The 23,030-nt window shown below is 36.1% G+C and overlaps 2 protein-coding genes across 12 annotated transcripts in view; one reads left to right on the top strand and one right to left on the bottom strand.

The window, feature by feature from the left end:
- Positions 1-507: 507 nt before the first annotated feature.
- Positions 508-23,030, bottom strand: part of LOC126968289 (bromodomain adjacent to zinc finger domain protein 2B-like) — a 140,012-nt gene continuing 117,489 nt past the window's right edge. For all 11 annotated transcript variants that reach the window (XM_050813198.1, XM_050813190.1, XM_050813197.1 and 8 more), the window contains 7 exons: positions 22,431-22,575; positions 20,051-20,178; positions 16,631-16,767; positions 15,655-15,762; positions 14,743-14,839; positions 13,549-13,692; positions 508-11,682 (listed from right to left, as the gene is read on the bottom strand). In XM_050813198.1, the coding sequence (XP_050669155.1) occupies positions 11,535-11,682; positions 13,549-13,692; positions 14,743-14,839; positions 15,655-15,762; positions 16,631-16,767; positions 20,051-20,178; positions 22,431-22,575 (907 nt within the window). In that variant the 3' untranslated portion in view covers positions 508-11,534. The remainder of the gene's footprint in view (positions 11,683-13,548; positions 13,693-14,742; positions 14,840-15,654; positions 15,763-16,630; positions 16,768-20,050; positions 20,179-22,430; positions 22,576-23,030) is intronic.
- On the top strand, positions 6,308-7,423 carry LOC126968197 (uncharacterized). The gene has a single exon (XM_050813055.1). It carries the CDS (start codon positions 6,308-6,310, stop codon positions 7,421-7,423), a length of 1,116 nt encoding a protein of 371 aa, XP_050669012.1.

Raw genomic sequence — 23,030 nt, forward strand, 5'->3', positions numbered from 1 at the left:
TTAAAATATTTTGCGCCTTGTTTTAATTTTGAGAGCGATAATACGGTCTTCGGGACATCTATTTACATTTTTTCAGATGTAACAAAATCAGGTGTCCCGTACTCTCGTTTGTCGTCTCTTCGATAAAAAAAGTAAATAAATAGGGGATATGGTAAAAAAGTAAGAACTGCATAAATTTTTACACCTAATATGTGCAGAGGGACTTCGACCTTCATTGAAAAGGGATTAATGCCAAAAGACCATAGCAAATGGAAGATCGGAATATCTGCGTATTCCTCTAGGGGACAGGCAGATGTGTAACATTTTTATTTTAACGTAAGTTATGCGTATTATGTTGGATGAGGGAAGTATAATATTAATGAGATTAATATTTAGTTGGATTGGGTCAGGGCTTCCCAAAGATTGAAATCTTTGGGCGGAGGTTTTGTCCAGCAGTGAACGGCTTTCAGCTGAAGTGTATATACCAGCTGCCCACACATCTAGCTATATTACAATAAAACACGAAAAGACTTTCAGAAAAATTATTTATTTATCGTATATATAATTTATATATTCATTTATAGTTAAAATCAACCGATTCACACAACATTTAACCGTCCGCTGGACGTTCACACCAAGTATCAGAATCTGGCAGTAGGTATAAAAAACTATACCTGGCTATTACTACTCGTAACCTATGTATGATATAAGCTTGCGACTTAAACGGGAGGAATATAAACTTACTGGTCTTAAAGTACTTGTCTAAAATTTAAAATAAAGTATTTTTGAAAATGCTATTTGTTTTAAGCTGATGGCATCGTCGCCAATGCTCTAAATGAATAAAAGAAAACAAATATAATAATGTCAATTAAGCAAGAACCTATTTAATACACAAAAAAATATTTTAGTTATCTGGGTAACTACGTATTACGCGGCCCACGGTTCTACCCTGTGCCATAAATTGAGTAGGTTAAAAATGATTTCATAACAATGTCGGCGAAAATATAATATAAAACTAGATTTTGAATGAAAGATCACTTTTGTTAAGACTAGGCTGTATGGCGTTTTGGCCTTTGCCTAGTTGATCTGATGAAGTAAGTTGAAGAAAATAAATATTTTTACCAGCTCGATTACTATTCATCCCGTTTCTTCTGACATTAATACTTTATAATACTCATGGAATAGAGATTATAGAGAGACATTTTCCCGCGTTCGACACAGCTCACGTCATATATCATATAACGTCAATGTGACATATTATTATTGTAAACGCGGGGAAAGCATGTTGCTATAGACCATGAAAATTACTGAACGATTTGTGCATTGGGAATGACAAATTATAGGAAAATATTGCATGGGCGTATCCACTACCTAATATAATATAAGAATTTAGTTTAAAAAAATAACTTAACTTCGTTTCAGTAAAAATATAAAATGATTTTGAGTATCATAATAGAATAGATAGACACGCCCATTCATGAAGTCACTCACACTGAAGTTTGAAAAAAGGCAATAAATATAAACGAAACAAGAAAATATTTATACAAATACAACCAGTACAGAGATTCTACCGTTAGTAGAATTAAGTATATTTTAAATAAAATACTTTTTAAAGGATTAGAACGCGTGTGATTGTTTCTATGCTTTTACTTTAAATTTTTGCGTAAACCGTAAAGATAACCCGACGTTTCTTGCAAGACCTTTTCAGATATCTCTTTCAGGGGGCCTTAAAAAGTATTTTATTTATGTGTAACACTCGCATTAATCAAAGAAAATAGAATTTAGTATATTTGACCACATTTGTGGTAATAGATTGACTTTACCCGGGAGCTATAGCTACGACTGACGGGTCTTTTTAGTGGATCCTTATTTACTCTTATTTTAAATTAAAAACAATTTTATTTGACCTGGATACTCCAGACATGAGAAATATTTAAGAGTCGAGAGCCATACCTACTTAGGTACGATATTATATCGATACCTCAGTTCCAAAGTGTAACGAGTCTGAAATTCATTGAGTTTGAGATGAGTATGAGGAATTTTTCCATAAACGATACCCATTAGGATATTTTCGTTTCACACAGTAACAACTCGGGTTGTTATTTGAATTTCGATTAATAACCATTCTCTAAATTATTACTCTATAAAACTGAGGTATCGATATGTACTTGGAAACCAATATTTCTGACTCATATATGCACAAATATCAGTGTGAGTGACAGAACGTCGCAACGTGTAAGTACTAAACGAAATAAATACTAAAATAAATACACCCTATATGTTACGTCTCTTAAAATAAAGTCGCACTAAACAAAACATAATATCGCTAAGTAGTATTCAAGATATGAAGCAATTTAAAACGATTCAAATCGCTTTAACATTCGATTCTATTCGTATTCTTTATTTGAACTTAGACAATTATTAAAGTTTCAATTGAGGACGAACGGACATTTTACATGAGACTCTCACGAAACTTCTAGAACACCTAAATCTATTCGTAATATACACCGTTTCATAAAAATAACGAATTGACTGCGATGTGTACATACATATTTCCTAATCCTCCATACGAATAATTGATTAAAATGCGAGAGTTTAAAAGAGATAAAAACTGCTTGAGCTAATAACTCAACATTATAAAATAGATAAAAATAAATAAAATTACATAAAAGCTAAATATTATTTAGTAAGGAGGACTTGACGTAGAAATGTGAAAATTCATAATCGAAACATAATTTTTGCTCACTTAATAATACATTCATATAATATGTATCTATATTTATATATTCTATGCTTCCCTATATCCGTTACAACATGTATCTACCACTACATACAGTTAAATAGCAAACCGCCACTAAAATATCGACAATTCATTCGTACAGATAAAAAACGCGCGAACAAACGTCAAATATCCCGCCAAATATTTTACATTCCAAATACAAATTAATTACACGTCCACTAAGACTGGCCAATTTCACGCGGGAACCACTAAATACTGATTCGTTGCTGCAAATAAAAAAAAAATAACGTTCCAAAATAAATTCTATAGTCTATGCTTAAAATAGATCTAGTTCTAATATTTAAAAACTTACCTAAGCTATGTACAGGGGCTATAGTTTAATACAAGTTTCGCAGGTGTGCGCACATTGCGTCGACGATTTATGTAAGTACTCCGTCATAATCTCAAAAGTAAAGAATTAAAATTTAGAGCTGGCAACATTTATTTTTGCTCAGTTTCTAGGTCATAATGTCATAAAAACTTAAATAGCAAGAATACTTATTAATTTTGAAGTGGTTAGTTTTTTAAATTCAGAAAAGAAAACTTTACAAATAAATGTTGCCATGCTAAATTAAATCTATAGCGATACGTTATGACGTTTATGAGATTCACTTCAATTTGTCTCATCCCGTTGATGTCGTTAATAGTTAAATGGAATGTCCTTTCATATGAAAATAAATGTTTTAGATGTTTTTTTTTCTTTATTTAGGATTGGCATTCGATTCACTAGCGCTACAACGCCATTTTCTGGTAACGGTGACATGTGCTTACAGCCTGAACACATGGTCGTATTTGGTACGGTACAACCAAATGGATAATTAAAATAATTTGATGTATAGATCCACGGATAAAATTAAATATGGCATAACTTTCATTACATTCGAGCTGTCACATAGCGTACCATAATTTACTGCAACAGAATTATATTTGAGTAATAATAATTTTAAGTATATTGCGAGCTATAAAATCCTGAGTCCAATCACTATAATTGTCATCGTACTGTCGCGAGAGCACCCTCTCCCCGCCTTCCGCCAATGAGACCCGTTTCTTTCGTCTGCGCGTTCTAGCAACCAAGGCTTACATAAAATATATAAACTATTCTTTTGGTGAACTCAAGTTAACTTAAAAATCACTTTAATTAACAATTTATTTAAATTTAGCACTAATTCTTGTATCAAGATTTCATTCAATAATTCATTACAGAGTTAATGTATTATATGTTTCACATATTATCCTTTAAAAACTATGGCATAGTAACAAAACATTTCTGCATTTGTTTATAATTTCAACGATATACAATTTTGTATAATACACTAAAAATAATTAACTGGTTCATGCGGAATCGCATATCATTGTTTGGGGTTTAAGAATGTCCACATTGGTTATTATTATATCATAAGTTCTCTGTTACAGTGTCGTGTTTATAATTTAGTTAAGAGGTTGGTATTGGTATTGGTAAAGGGCTCCTGTTTCCGCAATTAGACCGCTTCATTGGGTCCATTTTGCGTGTAGTTAAGAGGTTTATTTTATAATATATTTCACATGATTGATGAGTGGAATGCATCGACCTGCATTCCACAAGTTTACAAAAATCGTTAAAGAATACAACTTGTTTTAGACAATATTTGGTTTTTTATTGTATACAATATAAAATAAACAAACGTGTCATTTTGAAGGACATCTCAATTCACCTATAACAGATGATGAAGTCAGGTTTATACTCCAATATGATAAGTTTCACTGTCTCCGGCATGAGAGGATAAAGAGTTTATTTCAGACACAGTTTAAAGGTCTTGCTGCCTATTCTGAATACAAGGGATGCTACTGGTCTTTAGTCGAAGAAGTTGTATCAAATTGCCAATTCAAGACTCCAATCGACGAGCCAGAATTTTCTCTTAGAATTCTGACGGAGGCTGCTGTATGGAATACTAAGGTCCACCATGAGAGTTATTATGGGGTTGAGATGAATAAAGAAGATGAGTTAAACGATTACCAACTGCTGTTGCAAGAGAGTCGAATCCAGGATCTTTACAAGATTAAATCAAGAGTAGAGAATATTGAACAAACACTCGGCGAGTTTCATATAATCTCCGATGACTTATTCATGGAAAAGGAACTCTTATACTCCGGAAAAGGGACCATTACTATTTATACCCTACAACTATGATTATGTGTGTTCTTGACAATTTACAAACAAGATTTTATATCCGTCTCCATGTTGCCATTAAGGAGAAGAATGAAGGAATACCTGGCCTCTTTAATCATTACGATCGGATTCATGAAGCATTGATCAGAATCAGAGAGAAGTATAGGAATAACTTTTTTGAGATAATGAAGAATTGGGATGCTTATTGCATAGGCTACGTAGTGTCAGATGAAGTGGAAGATCTCGGTTTCAAAACTCTTAAGGAGTCAATAGAAGAAGATTTAATGGGGAAGTATAATAGACACGATATAAGAGAAATACTCGACCTAATGACGTGTTTTAGAGTGTCAAACAAACGAGACATAGCTGCGCCAATATCGCTGTACTTCTCCAATCTCAACAAGAACTATGGACATCCAGTTCTCCATCCAACAGAGGGCATAGAAAAGCTCCGATTAAATTCGAAGAAGCAGATTGATGTAGATGATCAGATTGCCAAAAAAGTATAATGGATGTTTCGAAAGACCTATTTTTCGAACTATTTCCGGAAAAAGGGTCATTATCCCCACCATAAAATAACGGGTACCTTAAACCCGACCCTGTTGGAGTGTCTCAGAGACGAGAGAGTTTTAACTATAAATGAATCCAAATCAATTCCTCTGTCGGCCTGGGACAATATAAAACTCGAGAAAAACCACGACATGAGCTTAGAGATTGATGAAAAAGAACTTCTCAAGGATACGGCATGCTCACCCCCACGAGAAGAATGGTTCCGGCCCTATGATCAGTGTGCATTTCAAAATCTGTACGATCAGAGAAAACCTCGTAGTTGGACTGATTTCGAGCCTAGAGTTTTAGCTCGATATCTTAAAGGTAACGAAGGAGAACTAGCCAAGAAAATATTGGACCAAGAAAATATGTTTTACAATCATCTACGAGACGACATAGTACAGCTCTATAGAAAAGAGAGGGAGCTGAACATCAAGGGTAGAGTTTTCTGCAAACAAACCTACGAAATGCGGCTAATGCAAGTGTGTATGGAAAAATCACTCAGCGATAATGTTTTACCGTATATCCGAGAACAAACAATGACGAATACTGAATTGGAAGTAGCAAAATGAAATGGACAAAGTGGCATCTAATATTATAGAGAAGGGACATGCAATCTGAATCTTGATTTAAGTTCCTGGAACCAGTTGAACAGGCATGATTTGAATAAATATCTTTTTCAAGAACTCGACGAAATCCACGGAAGGAAGATACTTTATTCAGATTCGCATTTGTGGTTCAACCGCTGTATGGTTCTGTTAAGCTCTCGTCTTACCCCTCCAAAGATCGGACCAAATGGAGAACCGCTTGCAGGTGATTACTGCAACTACAACCAGTTCGGAGGATTCTAAGGTATGAGGCAGAAGGCCTGGACACTAACTACTATCATGATAATCAAAATCGCATCAGAAGAATGTAACATACAGGGGGAGATTATGGGACAGGGCGATAATCAGGTCATCCATGTCAAACTCAATCAAGAACAGCAAGGACAGCCCCATTTCTATATCAAACTTTTGTTAAATAGCCTGGATTACTTGTTCAGAGCAGCTGGATTGTCTCTCAAGTTGCAAGAGACGTGGTATTCTCAAAATCTGTTCGAATACTCCAAAGTTCGCTACTACAAGTCAATCCGTATTGACGATAGTCTGAAACGTATCAACAGAATGATCCCCGACATTAATGAAGGGTTCCCCTCATTACACTCTCTGATTACCGGAGTTTCAACTACAACCGAAAATATGTCTAGAAATTATGTGTCTCCTGTCGTTCCATTTTTCTTTTACTCTTTGGAGTTGGGGAATACGATGAAAAGAAAGAAAATCCTAAGTCTAAAAGCAAGAGAAACGGACAAGGTGTGTGCTCTCATGAATATACCATCGATTTTAGGAGGACTACCACTATCAAATATGTACCAGCACTGTCAAAGAGGATGTCCAGATCCACTCACAATCTGGCTTAAAGTAATAGAAGTGATAAGGAAGAAGAGCCCCAAGATCTATAACACTATTCTTCACCTGGTCCCTTGCAGAACAAAATCGATTTACGATCCTGTGAAATTGGTAGAAAACATATACAGTTTAAACATCGTAGGTATGCCTAATTTCGAACGGAATGCCAGAGAAATAATAGAAGAATTCTTACCAACCTATGTCACTAACCCCAAAGTAATTCGCCTTCTGGGTGCAGACAGATCAGACTTGGAAAACTTGTGCAACATCCTAACAACTATGAGGCCATATGTTGCTAACCTGGCACACGAAATATTGAGAAACTCAAATGAGGGTGTTCAGCTTCAACTGATAGGGAGTTTTTCTAATCTGCAAACAATTAACCGAATGATAAATGAAGATCCCTCTCGAACAGAAACAATTTTCTCATTGGGGAAATTCAAAGATGCGGAAGCAATAGAGGTCCTTCAAAGAAGATTGAAGAAATCAGAACTTCCTGTCGAGGGGACTCATCTTTAAGAAACAACTCTCTCTACCATACCTTGTACTTTTAAAGGCGCCCAATGGTTAAGAGAGACAACTTGGGGGGTTCCCAGTCATGGGTATAACAAGTCCTGTCCCCTATGAGCAGGTTAAAATCAAGGACTACGACTCGATGGACCCGAAAAAGAAGAAGGACTGCATCGTAGTAAAAACATCTTTCAAGCTCAAGACAGAAGGGACGATGGCTCTCAAGACAAGAGGACCTTTTGAACCATACCTCGGCTCTTCGACACCTGAGAAAATGGTGAGGCCCAAATTAACTGTAATAAATCCAAATCCGCACGTCAAATCAGTAATGAAACTCTACTACATTTTAACTTATCTTGAAAGGATCCAATAAGTGAACTGATGACTAGTGAACCGTATGATTGATGACAAATTAAAGTATCTACCGGATGAGTTTAGCCATGTTCCACTGTCAGACTGGTGTGGGAGAAATTACGGGGGGAGTTATGAACACAGATTGAAAGCATCTTCCCAAAAGAGGTCTGCCCTCTTTTCCCTCATGGAAAACTTAGCAACACACGTAACCATCAATACAAACCTGCTGGGAAAATCCCTACGAGGTAATGAAGATTACTATTTGTTCTTCCAAGAAATATTCTTGTACATACAAAACTATATCACTGAGTCAGCCATGAGAGGGCAAGTTATAAATGATACTTACGCAGTGCCCCTTAACTGTCCAGATTGTACTTATCTGATCCTGAATACACCAATCTCCATAAACCTGCCACACATGGGTTATCAGTCTAAAATGATCCAAGAAAGATGTCACTCCACCTTAAGTAAAACTAACCTGACAGAGAGCATCCAAACATGCACGTTGGCCATGTCTCTTTCTCTCGGAAGAAAGTTAACTACTTCCCGGTTGCACGATCCAGATGTTCACAATACCTTAGAGTCGTTTCAAGGAATAAAAACCGAAGAATCAACGGAACGAACCAGTAGTAACCTTATGTCAGAGTTCAGAAATGCTAATATTGATTACGTTCTAATAGGTGCTATGCAAGGAAGTAAGCAGATGATCGATTTCCTGTTAGGAAGAACAAGGGAGTATCCTGTGTCTGTATTCGAGCACCTATCGTATTTGATCATCAACAGTGAGAGGATGCCAGAAATTCTGCAGAAACTAAAAGTTCCAGTCGAAAAACATTCGTCAATCACTACACGACAAGTGGACTCGCGAAAATATTAGCAAGATCAGTTCTGAATTATATTAAAACACACTTGGACATGTTCCTAAGGGCTTGTACATTTACTACCTTCGTATTGGTATGAGGTCAGAACCTCATATCCAAACATGCATACTTGTGGGTAATCTGGTTCAAAACGATGCACGATTGTCGACAGTACAAAAGCGAGGAATCCTTCGAACTCCCCAATGTGGAGGGAACACAGTGCATGATTGGAAAAATAAGATTCCTATGGATCTGACCAAGGGACTGGCTGTCGCAATTCTTTTTGATGAGAATGATGCCATGTCAGTATGGAGAGATTTGAAGAATGATATCAGTGAGCATATTGAATCACGATTCCCTCTTTCTATCAAGATAGACAGAGCTCTGGACGACAAGCAGCCCTCTCGAACCGAAATTCATGTCATGGGTCCCATCGACGATTGCTTCCACTTTTCTTTTGAATCTTTGCTCGAACATGGGAGTCCCGATAGTCCACCGTGGGTGAAATGGGTTCACCACTGTACACGACCCATCGGGAAAATAAGTACTTCAGCGTCAAAAATACACCAAGTTCTGAGTTACTATCCGGAGACTAACTATGAAGGAGAACTTATAGAAACTCTGGCAGAGGGATCGGGGGGCATCGTAATAATATAAAATAAATATTAACGTAAACAATATAAAATAAATATTGTATACAAATATGTATCCAATATTTTATTGAAAACTGCGTCTGGCGCTCATAACCGTACATTACGTTACAACCCTAAGAGGCATCATACGTAAAGCTTCCTGTTTTTTCCTCTGGTTACAAAGTTTCAAATGAACGTAAATTTAGTTACAAATAAATACTTTTATCGGCCTTATTGTGAACTTGATTTTTCTGTTATACATATAAAGAAGTAGAGCGCTAGGTTAAGGCGATTCGAATGTTGTAAACAATGTGGTATGAATGTTGTATAATATAAGATTAGTGTAAACGAGGCGTTATAACGCGCCATTTTATAGCAGGTATAATTATTATATTCAGTGACGTTCTATACACAAATCCTGTCGTATATAAACAAAGTCCAAATTTGGTGCATGCCATAAATTACATCATAATATGCTTCGACTGCAATATCTATACATTGCCGCATTTACTCCAGATGTTAGTTAAAATATGCTTGGTGGTTATGCACCAATGTAAGACTAAGGAGAAAAGTGTGCTAACATTGTCTTTGAACACACTTTTTACCGTTCCGCTATCAGGCTGTGAATGATACCTTATATGTGTATAGAACGTTATTGATTATATTGGCTAAATATCAGGCAGCTATCAAGAACTTAAAGTCATCGCGCATAGCTATAACAAAGTCTGTAATCCTTTCAAATATTGTCTCCGTGCGTTAAGATCAAAGACATCTTAGATAAGTCACAATCAATGTGACGTTTATATTAGGTCCTTACATATGAAATTGGCGTATTTCGTACTGGCCACTTTAATCACGATGTTCTCCTCTTTGGTAAGGAATTCCAAATTCAAATTTGTACAGCTATTTACTCATGCATTTGTGCTTCGATGACCGTCATTCATTTGTTTTTTCTTCTGTTTTTTTCTGTTTGCGTCTGCTGCGTTACATTACTGAACCGGCACAATAATGAAGGTATTTTAAACGGAATCATTACTTGTGATGAAAAATGGATTCTTTACGATAATCGGAAGCGCTCAGCGCAATGGTTGGATCCTGGCCAGCCAGCCAAATCGTGCCCCAAGCGAAAATTAACCCCAAAAAAGTTACTTGTAAGCGTTTGGTGGACTTATGCCGGTATTGTTCATTGCAGTTTTCTCAAATCTGGCCTTCACAGATTTTATTGATTCCCGTCCGACTGGTTTTTTTAGTAAAGGGATCAATGAACTACCTATGAGATGGCAAAAGTGCATAGAAAACAATGGTTCATACTTTGATTAATTAAGTATATTATATTTAAAAATATTAGACTTTTTGTTCCTCCCATACAAAACGCCAATTTCATATGTAAGGACCTAATATAATTAGGTCTACTTGCTGACATCACTTTGACAAGTTTCTAGATCGACGGATCAAGTAGATAACCCATGTTATGTTACGGCCATTCCCAATATACTATCTACAGATAGAGATAAATTACTACCTCCAACTGTCAGTAATTAGCTGTAATAATCTGAAGCTGACCCAATATCGGGTACAAGTCGTTCTTATCGCCTTATATTGGGACGCGTGAATTGCAATTTGCATACAAACTTCTATCGCTGGTAAGCTATACGTCGTCCCATTGACAGACAGCGTGTACGGATAAGTTGAGTTAGCGTCGATTAGTTTATTGGGACAGAAAGGTCAACGGTAGTTACGATTTTTATCTCAAGTAAGTCACAACCGGAGATACACTGAATATTGGGAACGGCCGTTAGGCGACAAAAAATTTATATAACACAGAGTACAATATGATTAAAGTCACAACGCATCGAACGCACAATAATAGCGCAGTGTATTACATACAATCAAGGCTTGAAAACCAAAAAAAAATTCTAATGGCCTTACAAATAAACTTGGTATAAAGTTATACCAAAGAATAAAGCAAGAATATGAAATGAGTTCTAAGTTTAACCCAGTATTTACGGTACTTGGTTATGTAAAACTATTATAAAGGTTTTGTTGTAACCGGTTTCGAGCGTTTCTTTCTATTACAAAGTAATTTGACAACAACAAATATAGCAGTTCCAATTTTAAGTTATGATTCTAGTATAAATATAGTAGCTATTGATAATCAGAATTAACTGATACTAAAAACCGACTTCAACCGTTTAATTTTCGGTCTCCAAGCCTTGATTACAATAGAGCCCATTCATATCACACTGGGCCCGTCATCTTGAAGTTATGTGTCCACTATTGTTCAGTTTGGTTCCACTTGAGTTCGAAGAACTGTCTCATGGTATGCCCCGCTCTGCCCACTGGACTGTAGTCCTCGTTAAACTCTTCACAGTTGCTGAATATGAGCCGAACGTCCTGAGCAAACTCCTCCTTGCATTTGTAACTGAAATAAAATATACATTTATGTCTTCTATTACATTGTAGTTTGAACATAAAATATAAATATAGTAGCTGTGAAATAGTCGAAAAAAATTGAGATTGATAGTTAACTTCTATCTTGAGAAATGCACACACTAACACCAAGTGACATACAAATCGCGATTGTTAGACGTAGCTTGTCACGCACGCAAAAGTAATGTTCATGGATACGCTCCTCAAAATCTACACGCAGCCAGAGAGTAGATAGAGAGTACCTCCTCTCAAGCTATGGAATGAGCTTCCTTGTGCGGTATTTCCGGAGCGATACTACATGGATACATTAAAAAACAAACGCGGCATCCGTCAAGGCCGGTAACGCTAATATGATTCCTCTGGTGTTGCAAGAGAATGCGTGCAGCGGTGATAACTTAACATCAATTGACCCGTTCCCTCGTTTGTCCTTCTTGTCCATAAAGAAAACAGAAATGGAGGTGGGTAGGGCACTTCATGCAAGGCACATATATATCCCGCTCTCCCATACCCATTAATTTAATTAAATATAATTATTTTAGTGAAAATAATGTATTAGACGAGCAGGACGTTCAGCTGATGGAAATTGATATGCCCTGCCAATTACAATGCAGTGCCGCTCAGGATTCATGAAAAACTCAAAAATCAGCACTACAATGGCGCTCGTCACCTTGAGACATAAGATGTTAAGTCTCACTTTCCCAGTAATTTAAGTGTCAAGTTGATGTTATTTATACAGATTTCGCCAAGTGTTTTGAGAAAATTTCTCATAACACATTATTACAGAAACTGTGGCAACTAAGAATACATGGCGACCTTTTCCGGTGGTTGAAATCATATAGTAGTAACCGATGCCAAGCAGTTGCTCTAAGGGGATATACTTCTCAATACTGTAATACAAGTTCTGGGGTCCCACAGGGTTCTCATTTAGGTCCATTACTTTTTATTTTGTACATTAATAATATAACCAATATAACCACTAATTCGAATATTTTACTTTACGCTGACGATACAAAGATTTTTAGGATAATCAAGGATACTAGTGATTGCGAACTTCTTCAAGCTGATCTATCCAATTTTGAGCAATTCTGCATACTAATAATCTTTTCTTAAATACAAATAAATGTTATATCATGAGTTATACACGAAGAAATGATATGATAAAATTCAATTAAAAATTATATGACCAAATATTAGAAAGAGTTGATCAAATTAGAAATCTAGGGGTTATTATGGATACTAAGTTAAATTTTGTCCCTCATATCGATCAAATGTTAAATAAAGCCTTCAAACAGTTAGGTTTTATATTACGTTTAAGTAAACCTTTCAAGGATATCTTCACTTATAAGTTGCTTTATCACAGCTACGTACGTAGCAATTTAGAATTTGCTTGTACGGTTTGGCATCCATTCTATAAAGTTCATATCGATAGAATAGATAGACTACAAAAGATATTTGTCAAATCACTTGAATACCGTTATGGAACTATAGGTCTTCATTAAATAAAATAGTGTAAACTTTTTGAATTGTGAAGGTTTGTATTCTGAATAAATGAAATAGAATGAAATAATTTCACTATCTGCGGCACCCTTCAGACCGAAATACAATAATGCTTACACATTGTTTTCCGGCAGAAATAGGCACCGTTGTGGTAACTATAATCTAGCCAGCATCCGTGTATATGAATGCGTATTGTGTTCGCTAATATATTGTATAATAACCTCAATTATTTTTGACATTTTCACAGCTGTCACAGTCTTTCTAGACGTACACATGATCTAAGATATTTGGTTTTAAAATTCAAACTGAATTAATCGAACACAGAAGTCCGTATCTACGTAATTCGTATAATATAACTCACCTTGAATCTTGCAGTTTCCGTTTGATCGTAGACAAGTCCATGGGACTCTTGATAACTTTCCGATACTGCGGGAATTGTTTCGTGTTGACGGGAACTAGGAACGGCCAAGCGTGTTCGTGGCATTCCATCTCGCCGAGTAAGTTTCTGTTAATATATATAAAAAAAAATATTTTCTATATAGCAAAAAATAATACACATCGGGCCCAGTGCGATATGAATTAAAATACCTTGATTACAATGAAAAAAACTAAGTAATTAGTTTTCTAAGTTATAGCAAACGAAATATTACTAAATATACTTATGATCACTGGTATTTTATTGATATTTCGTATACAAAAAATACAGATAAGAAACATTTAGAAGTTCGTGCTTTGCGACAACCAATATTTACATATATGTAAGGTGTGTGAGTATAATATTATGTTATGCGAATACGAAAAATATTGGTCTTAGGTTTTTTTATAAAAGGAGGACAAACGAGCATACAGGTCACTTCTTGGTAAGTGATCACCGCAGCCCAAACTCCCGTAGGTCGATAACGCTCTTGTAAAGCCTCCAATAAACGTACATTGAATTCTAAAACCCAAAACACATGGATCAAGGATCGAACAGGGGACTCTAAAGGTGAGAGTCACCGGTTCTACGTATTACGACACCCACCCTTTAGGGCACTAGAATACATTTAGATTTTTTATACTAATTCATATTGCGTTAGGGAAAACAGCTATACGATGCGCTCGCATATCGACACAATACATATCTTACACCATAAAGTTATTATTATTAAGTGAAGTGATGTCTAAATGGAAATATTTATATAATATATATATATATATATATATATATATATATATATATATACAATTTATTATTGTTTTATTAAATCTATCACGGGGGGTGTTCCGAAGAGCTCTTTCTTCTACTTCTACTTATTCTTTACTTATTCTCAATTCTATCTTCACCACAAATAAGGAACTTTCTTCCACGTACAACCAAGCTGTGGAAGGCTTCCTTGTATGGTGTTTCCAGGGCGTTAGGATACCTTTTTAAAAGGCTGTCAACACTCCTGTTATTCCTCTAGCGTTGCAAGAGATAGTGAGCGGCGGCGACCACATGACATCAGGTGACCCGTACGTTTGTTTGTCCATGCCCCATAGAAAAGGGCCGACTGGGTGTTTGTAACAGTACACTCACTTGCAGAACAGCATATCCTTTCCCTGTCTCTTTGCACTTGGCTTATCCTTCTTCACTCGAGCCAACAGAGGCACGTTCTCTGCCTCGTGGTCCTCCACTGCAAAATTGTTATACTCAATATTTAATATTGACCCGATAGACTGTTGGGATAGAAAGTGATATAGAAACCCATTAAACCCAAAATTAATATCCAAAGTTATAAAGAAAAAAAAATCGAAGTTTGTGTTGTTTATATATTAAATAGTTTTTTTTAAGTGGATTCGTAAGGTTCTTAAGGTGCTCCATTCTGCATTCAGTATATGAATCGTGTTCAAAGTTAAAAGCGTTTTAAACATTAAGTATTTCATAAAAAGTAATGAAGAATAAACTGTTTAAATATAAATTGTCGTATATTGGATGTATCAACCTTTAGAGCTTGAACTCATTGTTTGTGTAAGGATGCTTCGTGAAAATGATCGTGGTGATTACTGTCATAATTAGTAATCGTATCCAACAAGTACGATTTAACTATAACAGATCCACCTGGCACCACAACCAGCATCCGTTCACGAGTTAATGCGTGGACCAGCCACACCCTAACGGCGGTGCTTCCCTTCTCCACTAAAATATTTTAGATCTTCTTTTACAGCTACAGAATCTCAGGCTGGGTTGCACGAACTTTATCAATAACAAACATGTTAAAGTTCCGGTAAGCAATTAATGTGTTGCACCATTTGACAATTTTTAGATGACGTTATTAACCGCAACCATCCAATGTTCGCCGGTTAAAAGATTCAATTTTCACTTGATATTTCACTTTTTGACTATGACAAGGAATAGAATTTAACTAAGCCAGTTAGTTACTGTTAACGTTAAATTTGACTTAACCTTGCAACCGACCCGTAGAGACTAGCAATAACTACTGGTACTAACCTTCGTGTTCGGCTTCTAAGTGCGGCACCGCTCCGTTCCCAGTCACGTATTGCACGCGTCGACACTTCTCACTCGCAGACTCATCTCTTTCCGCCAGCTCTAGTGCAGCTGTAATACGATATACATATATATGTATTTTGATCTGTGCTTCCCGGGGCATAAAAAGGATAAGAAGGCCCTAGATTAACGCGATTAAGGGCATTTACCACCATGGCGCCTATTTCTGCCGTGAAGCAGTAATGTGTAAGCATTATTGTGTTTCGTTCTGAAGGGCGCCGTAGCTAGTGAAATTACTAGGCAAATGAAACTGAACATCTTGCCTCAAGGTGACGAGCGCAATTATAGCACCGCTTGGAATTTTTGTTTTTTTTTTTTTAAGATCCTGAGCGACATGACATGACAAATTGTCAAACTCCTGTCACACGAGGTTACTGCCATGTAGGATAATTGATTCAACAATAACAGTACAACACTGATTGTCGTTTCGGTAACGGTCTAATAGCAAAGAGCCTCGACCATTACCTCAATAGGCTCTCGCTTACTGTGTTAAGGGTCAGATACAGAAGTTCCACACTCTGGCGAAACATTGACAGAACCTTGGCGGAACGCTGGCGGGGACCTACATTTATATTGATATATTTTACTATTTTAGGTTGTATGTTTTAAACTAAAAATGTGATTTAATTGATTGATATAACAATTCGACCGGTTACTGTTGTACCTGTTGACGACAAGCAAGAGAAAGTGGTAACATAGAACGAAAAATTGTGTGCAGAAATGACATAAAACTAAATATTTGGAGAATAATACTAAATTTGTTACTTGAAATTTGTATTTTCTGCATCAATAGAAACCTAGATAAAATGCAGAAGATATCTATCAGTAAATTTATTTTTAGAAAGATGCCGTCCATAATCTCGCGAAAATATTTTTTATTTTTAATTTATTATATGAGCTGATATTTAGATAATCTCACCAGTGTGTCCGTTCTCTTGTTCTGTGAGCGGCTCTGTGAGCGGCTCATCAAGTTTGTCCTGCTCCTTGTCGGGGATGTTCTGCGCGCCCGGACATTCCGACGCCGTCGTCGATGTGGACGCGTGCGACGCCGCCGGACTGAAATTACATTTACATTATTACAACAATTGTTTATTGATTTACCAATAAACAAGACGTATACGTCATATCCCGATTTATATTTTAGAGAAGCCTTCTTTCTATATTTAAAAGATTTTGAGGTATAACTCCTTTATCGAGGTATGAGAGAATTTTTATAGCAATTTTCGGTTAAGCACCGTGTTGTTTTTTTAATCAAAGTTCAGTATAGTGACGTAAAGAAAAATATAAGTTTGAAAATGATAAAATAAAAATTGTTATTCAAACTCAATTGAAGTTATAATAAAAGTGAGAGTGATTGTGAAAAAGGAGTGAGTGTTTGTATGTATGTACTAATTGTGAGAACAAATTATAATATAGATTAAAAGGCATTTATTTTATCAAAATTGATCCCTTTAGAATTCTTTTTGATGTCATTTCTAATAACTGCTAGATTCCCAGCATTCTTCTTTTGCGCTCTTTTCAATAAAAATATACAATATTGTACAATCATTTCTATCGCTATAAAATAATCACAATAAAATAATCACAATCTTGTCCCAGGCTGTCCGATCATTTAGATATTCAGCAGTGGAGTAATAGGACGACAGAGCCATTTTTTTATAAAACATTTAATTTTCATAAATGTACTGACAATAAACAGTCATAATATTTATTTCTTTAAATTTTTCTTTGAGAGACTGTCTACAACCAAGCTGATATATAACAGATATATAGGGCTCTATTTTTCACTCCATAATGCTTTAGTTTTAGGAGTAAAGTTTCATGGTGGACGCAGTCAAATGCTTTGGACAAATCACAAAAAATGCCCAATGCATCCTGTGACTCTTCCCAGGCGTCAAAGATGTGCTCAGTGAGTCTAGTACCCGCATTAATTGTTGATAAGCCCCTAGTGAAACCAAATTGATTTTTGTTCATTAATTTACAAAAATGCATTTATAGCTGTTGAAGCAAAAGTTTTTCAAAAATTTTACTAAAAACAGGCAGCACTGAAATAGATCTGAAATTAGCAGGGTCAAAAGAACTGCCCGATTTAAACAAAGGTATAACTTTGCTGTATTTCATTAGGTCAGGGAACACACCCTCATCTATGCATTCATTAAATATTATTGCTAATTCAGGTGCTATAATGTCAAGTATGTATTTTACAATATTAGTCGAATGCCCCCATAGGTCTTTTGTATTTTTTAGGTTAATTAATTTAAAGATTTTTATTATATCGCTGCCTGTAACATACTTAAATTTCAAATCAGTCGAAGATACTGGTACGTGTAATTCAAGCATATCATGTGCTGCTTTTGGTGAAGAGTTAAGGTCTTTGGTCGTGATAATCGGGATTTCGGAGAATTATTTATCAAATTCATTTGCAATTTCTATTTCCGAATTTATAACGCGATTATTAATATTTAAACAGATAGAGGTGTTACGACAATTCGATCTACCAGTTTCATTGTTAATTACACTCCAAGATGCTTTTACTTTATTATTACTGTTTTTAATTTTATCTGCAATGAAACGTGTTTTCGCTTCATGACAAAGTACTTTAAAGATCTTGGAGTATTTTTTTACATATATTTTAAAATTTTCACTATTATTGTAATGTTTCTCATAATAAAGGTCACATAAGCGTTTACGACTTTTGTGGATACCCATTGTTTCCCAATTATTAAAACAATGTTTGTTGTTTACTGTCGACGTTACTGGAGTAAAAATCCTGTCAAATTCCTCACAGAAGGAATTGAAGACTAAGTTATAGTGAAAATTTGCAGTTTCACCACAGTGTAAAAATGTGTATCGTATTTACCAAATTATTTCTAAGCCTCTCAAGACGGCTACCCGTAACTGGTATAATCGTCACCTTTTTTGGTCTGATATTGTCCAATCTTGTATTTACTTTTATAAGTTGTCCACTATGGTCTGACTGAAGATTATTAATTATGAGTTTACTAGTAATAGTAACATTTGTAAAAATATTATCTAAACAGGTTGCTGTTGTAGTGATTCTAGTAGGTTCCCAAAATTTGTTTAACAAATTAAAACTTCGAAATAAATTTTTAAGGCTAGTACAATTGGCCGAAGGTTCAAGCAAGTTTATATTAAAATCTCCACACACTATAATTGACTTGCTGGTTTTGCTAAATTTTGATAGTACCTACTCCATTCTATGTTGGAATTGTTCACTTGATGCAGTGGGGGGCGGTATACACTTACGATAATAAATTGCTCTAGTTCTATACAAGCTATCTCAATTAGTTGTTCTATAGAGATTAACAATATCTCTTCTATTCTTACATTTTAATCTGTTATTAATAATAATTTGGGAACCTCCATGTATTGCCCTACTTCTACAAACGAACTGACTACTTTATGTTCTATAAAACTAAACTGGAGCTGATGACTCTTACGCCAATGTTCTGTAATACATAATATATCTATATTACAGCAGCTCAAAAACAGTTCAATTTCTAATTCCTTACTTGAGAGTTGAGATACCTTGTATATTCTGGTGAACAATATTTATGAGCTTTATATTATGATTATCTCTAGCAGTAACATTTATATTTGGTGAATCTTGCCTATTATGCATAAATAATAGACAATATCATAATATTGCAGGAGTTGTCCTCCCTTGTGAAATAACTTAATTAAATTAATTGAAGAAAAATCTTCATTGTTATATTCTTGTACATTCCCCAATAGGCCTCTATTGTATGTATTGTATGTAGATTATTTTACAATTTTGCCCAATAGAGGCATGTTTATTTATTAACACTACAGAGGAAGTAGTTTGTTGACTAAGACTATTAATTGTTATTTCTTCTAAACTGTTACTGGTTTCTAAATTATAAATACATTTGTGTTATTTATTGCATTTAAAAAGTAACTTAAGGTAACAAACTTATGGTAAGTTTGGTTCGTATACTTCGCCTGCTTCCTATGGGTTTAGTTTTTTTAGTTTTTTTGAAATAAGTTTCTAGTTGTTATACATTGTAGGAGAGCTAAGAATATATATATATATTATCTTTTCATAATAAAAAATAGAAATAAAATAATTTCGTCGTATAATCGTTTTTGGTCTCGCATTTTGCTCGCCACTTGCACAGGTAGCCATAGGACCATTGAAAAGCTTGCAGTTTACGATTGTACGCGTATGGGAGGTTAAGGCGGTAAGTAGCTATCCGATTCTCGCGAACATTTATGATAATATAATAATATATATATGTTAAGAATTTTTTATAAGTAATTGACGGCTATTAACAAATAAAATAAGTACAAATCTCACCTGGGCACCATAGATGAGTCTAGATCTATGCTGTCTTTGTTCTTGCTGTCCCGTTTGTTTGACTTCCGGGGCTTCTTAGGCGGCGCGCGGTTGATGCAGTGAGCGCAGTACCATTTCCCGCGAGGATTCTGTTGATATCCACAACAATATTAATAGTTAACGATGTATCGTGGATGTACTTAAATAAGAAGTATAAAATCCGTATGCTAAAAACAGAGCTTATTATTTACTTCTCAGATTTTTGATATACAGTATGGTCTGCACACCTATGAAATAAATAAAAATATAAGTAATACTAGTACACAGAACTATCGCAAAATTAATTATTTAATTAAAAACTTTAAATTGAAAAAGTGAAATTTTCAAACAAATATACTAAGAATTAGCAGTACTGTTTAGACGACGTACATTGACCTCTGGATCATCGGCTTTACCTTTGATTTGTTTGATTATTTGCGACGAAATAAAAATTATCTATGTTCATTCTTACGAACGCTTTTTTGTGAACATTCAAATAACGAAAAAAAATAAGTCTTTAATAGGGAATACCTCACAATTATAGTTTATCGATACTTTTTTACGATTATTTAGCATCCATTACGAAATACCTACCCAAGGATAGGATACAACTTTTTGTGTTATTCGAAAGTTATTATAATTTTAACAAATTATAAATTAAATGAACTTCTAGAAAGTATTTTTTTACGATTTAACTTACGAAACTACTGTTTAGTGAGTTGTGGTGGGTGGCTAAAAGGGTTTATTGATGTGACAGAGTCATGCTGTCGTCCTATCACTACAGTACAATCGGACCAGACTCGTTCGGATTAAGTTCCTCACTCGCACAGAATAATGAAAGAATAATAATATGGGTAGGTGTGTTTATGGTTGGGGAGAATATCTGCTGTCAACGTTTCGGCAATTTCAAGGGTAGGGTGTACTCTCTGGCTGCGAGTAGATTATGAAGACCACGGTCATGTCTACAGGTCATCTGGAAGGTGTCAAGGCAGCCAAATTGCCTTCAATGAAGCTAGGGGGTCATTAGTAGATCACGGTAATACTTCAAGCTGACCTACATTCTAGCGCTCTTCAAAAGCGCAGGAACACCAGATACTGCCTGTATTGTCGTCACCTCTGGTCGGACGCACCCCAGTATCAGCTAGAACCTATTGCCCGCGTGCAACGCATAGCAGCTCGAATTGTCAGGGATCCAGTGCTCTGTGAACGGCTAGATCATTTGGCGTTGCTGGAAGTTTCCGAACAATTGCTTGACCTGATTCCTTCCGCTGAATTCCACTTTCGCACGACTCGCCACAAATTACGATATCATCTCCACCATCAGGCGTTCCTTTACAGTGCCTTTTTCAAAGAACTTTCTTCCTTGACATAGATATCTTTCAAATTAGCCTCTACACCTTTCTAAAAGCCCTGCAATGCTCCTGCGATTCCTTTGGTGTTGTAAGAGAATGTGGGCGGCGGTGATCAATTAACATCAGGTGTCCTGTACGCTCATTTAACCTTTTAATAAAACCTGAGTAGCAACGGGTAAGTTGATACGGTTTTTAAAAATTAGATTGCTTTGTATTACATAACATGTAAGACATTAAAAAACGTTATTGTTTATTTCTCCTTTGTTTATAATTATTATCTGTTTACTACTTAATAAAAACAATTTAAATAAATTCATTTTCATGTCATTTCATTAAATACACTAAGTACTTAAGTTTAAGTAATTTATTTAGTAAGCGTAGTGTTTTAAGGTTTTTTACGATATTTCTAGAAACACTGTGTGCTAAGTATTTAAAGTAAAATAGCTTATTGAATCGGGTATTATTTCCTTTAAAAGAAGCTATTTATCGATAGGTTGCGCCCTACCCTAAGCACGTCCGCGTTCTTTCACTTTAGGACGGTCCGACACGTTTGGAGTCACCGCGAGAAGCAAACAGGCAACATCGCTTGTGTTGTACGTCACTACATCACACGATGATAGTATTATGTGGTAGTTAGTGTTAGTCACCTTGGCCAGCGGCGGGTAGTGACAGGCGGGGTGGTACACGGCACCAGTCGGCAACATCGCTTGTGTTGTACGTCACTACATCACACGATGATAGTATTATGTGGTAGTTAGTGTTAGTCACCTTGGCCAGCGGCGGGTAGTGACAGGCGGGGTGGTACACGGCACCAGTCGGCAACATCGCTTGTGTTGTACGTCACTACATCACACGATGATAGTATTATGTGGTAGTTAGTGTTAGTCACCTTGGCCAGCGGCGGGTAGTGACAGGCGGGGTGGTACACGGCACCAGTCGGCAACATCGCTTGTGTTGTACGTCACTACATCACACGATGACAGTATTATGTGGTAGTTAGTGTTAGTCACCTTGGCCAGCGGCGGGTAGTGACAGGCGGGGTGGTACGCGCGGCAGCACAGCGCGCACGGCACCAGTCGAGTCACACTTGAGCCGCCGCCGCACACGATGCACACTCGCTCGCCGCGCGCCTTGTTCACGCACTCCCAGCAGTACCTGGCAACAAACATACCATGTCTATTAGCGATCACATGTTGTAACTTAATCTTTTATTTTATATTTTTACTTTATCGTATTTTTTTTACTTTCTTTTTAAGTAAGTATTGATAAAAAAAAATCTCCTACTGCACGGGGTAATATTAAAATGGGTCTCTGCATTAAGTGCAACAAGCAAATTAAGCCGGCTGTTTTCAAACTGTGTAGCAAGTGCAGCAGCAACGCCTACCATTACCAGTGCCTTGGAGTGCCTTCGGAAACGTTTGGAAAGGAGTCCAAGACATATAAAGCGTCGTGGAAGTGCCCCGACTGCAAAACAAACGAGGCGACAATTCAACTACTACACCTTGTCAGGCCGTAGCCTTCAGCCCTAAAGACGACTCCCCACCACACGAATAGTAACGAGCAGCGATATCTAGACAGAAAGCTTGAAGATACGTTATGCCATCTTCTTA

The sequence above is a fragment of the Leptidea sinapis genome, chromosome 15 (genome assembly GCF_905404315.1).
Source record: "Leptidea sinapis chromosome 15, ilLepSina1.1, whole genome shotgun sequence".
NCBI lineage: Eukaryota > Metazoa > Arthropoda > Insecta > Lepidoptera > Pieridae > Leptidea > Leptidea sinapis.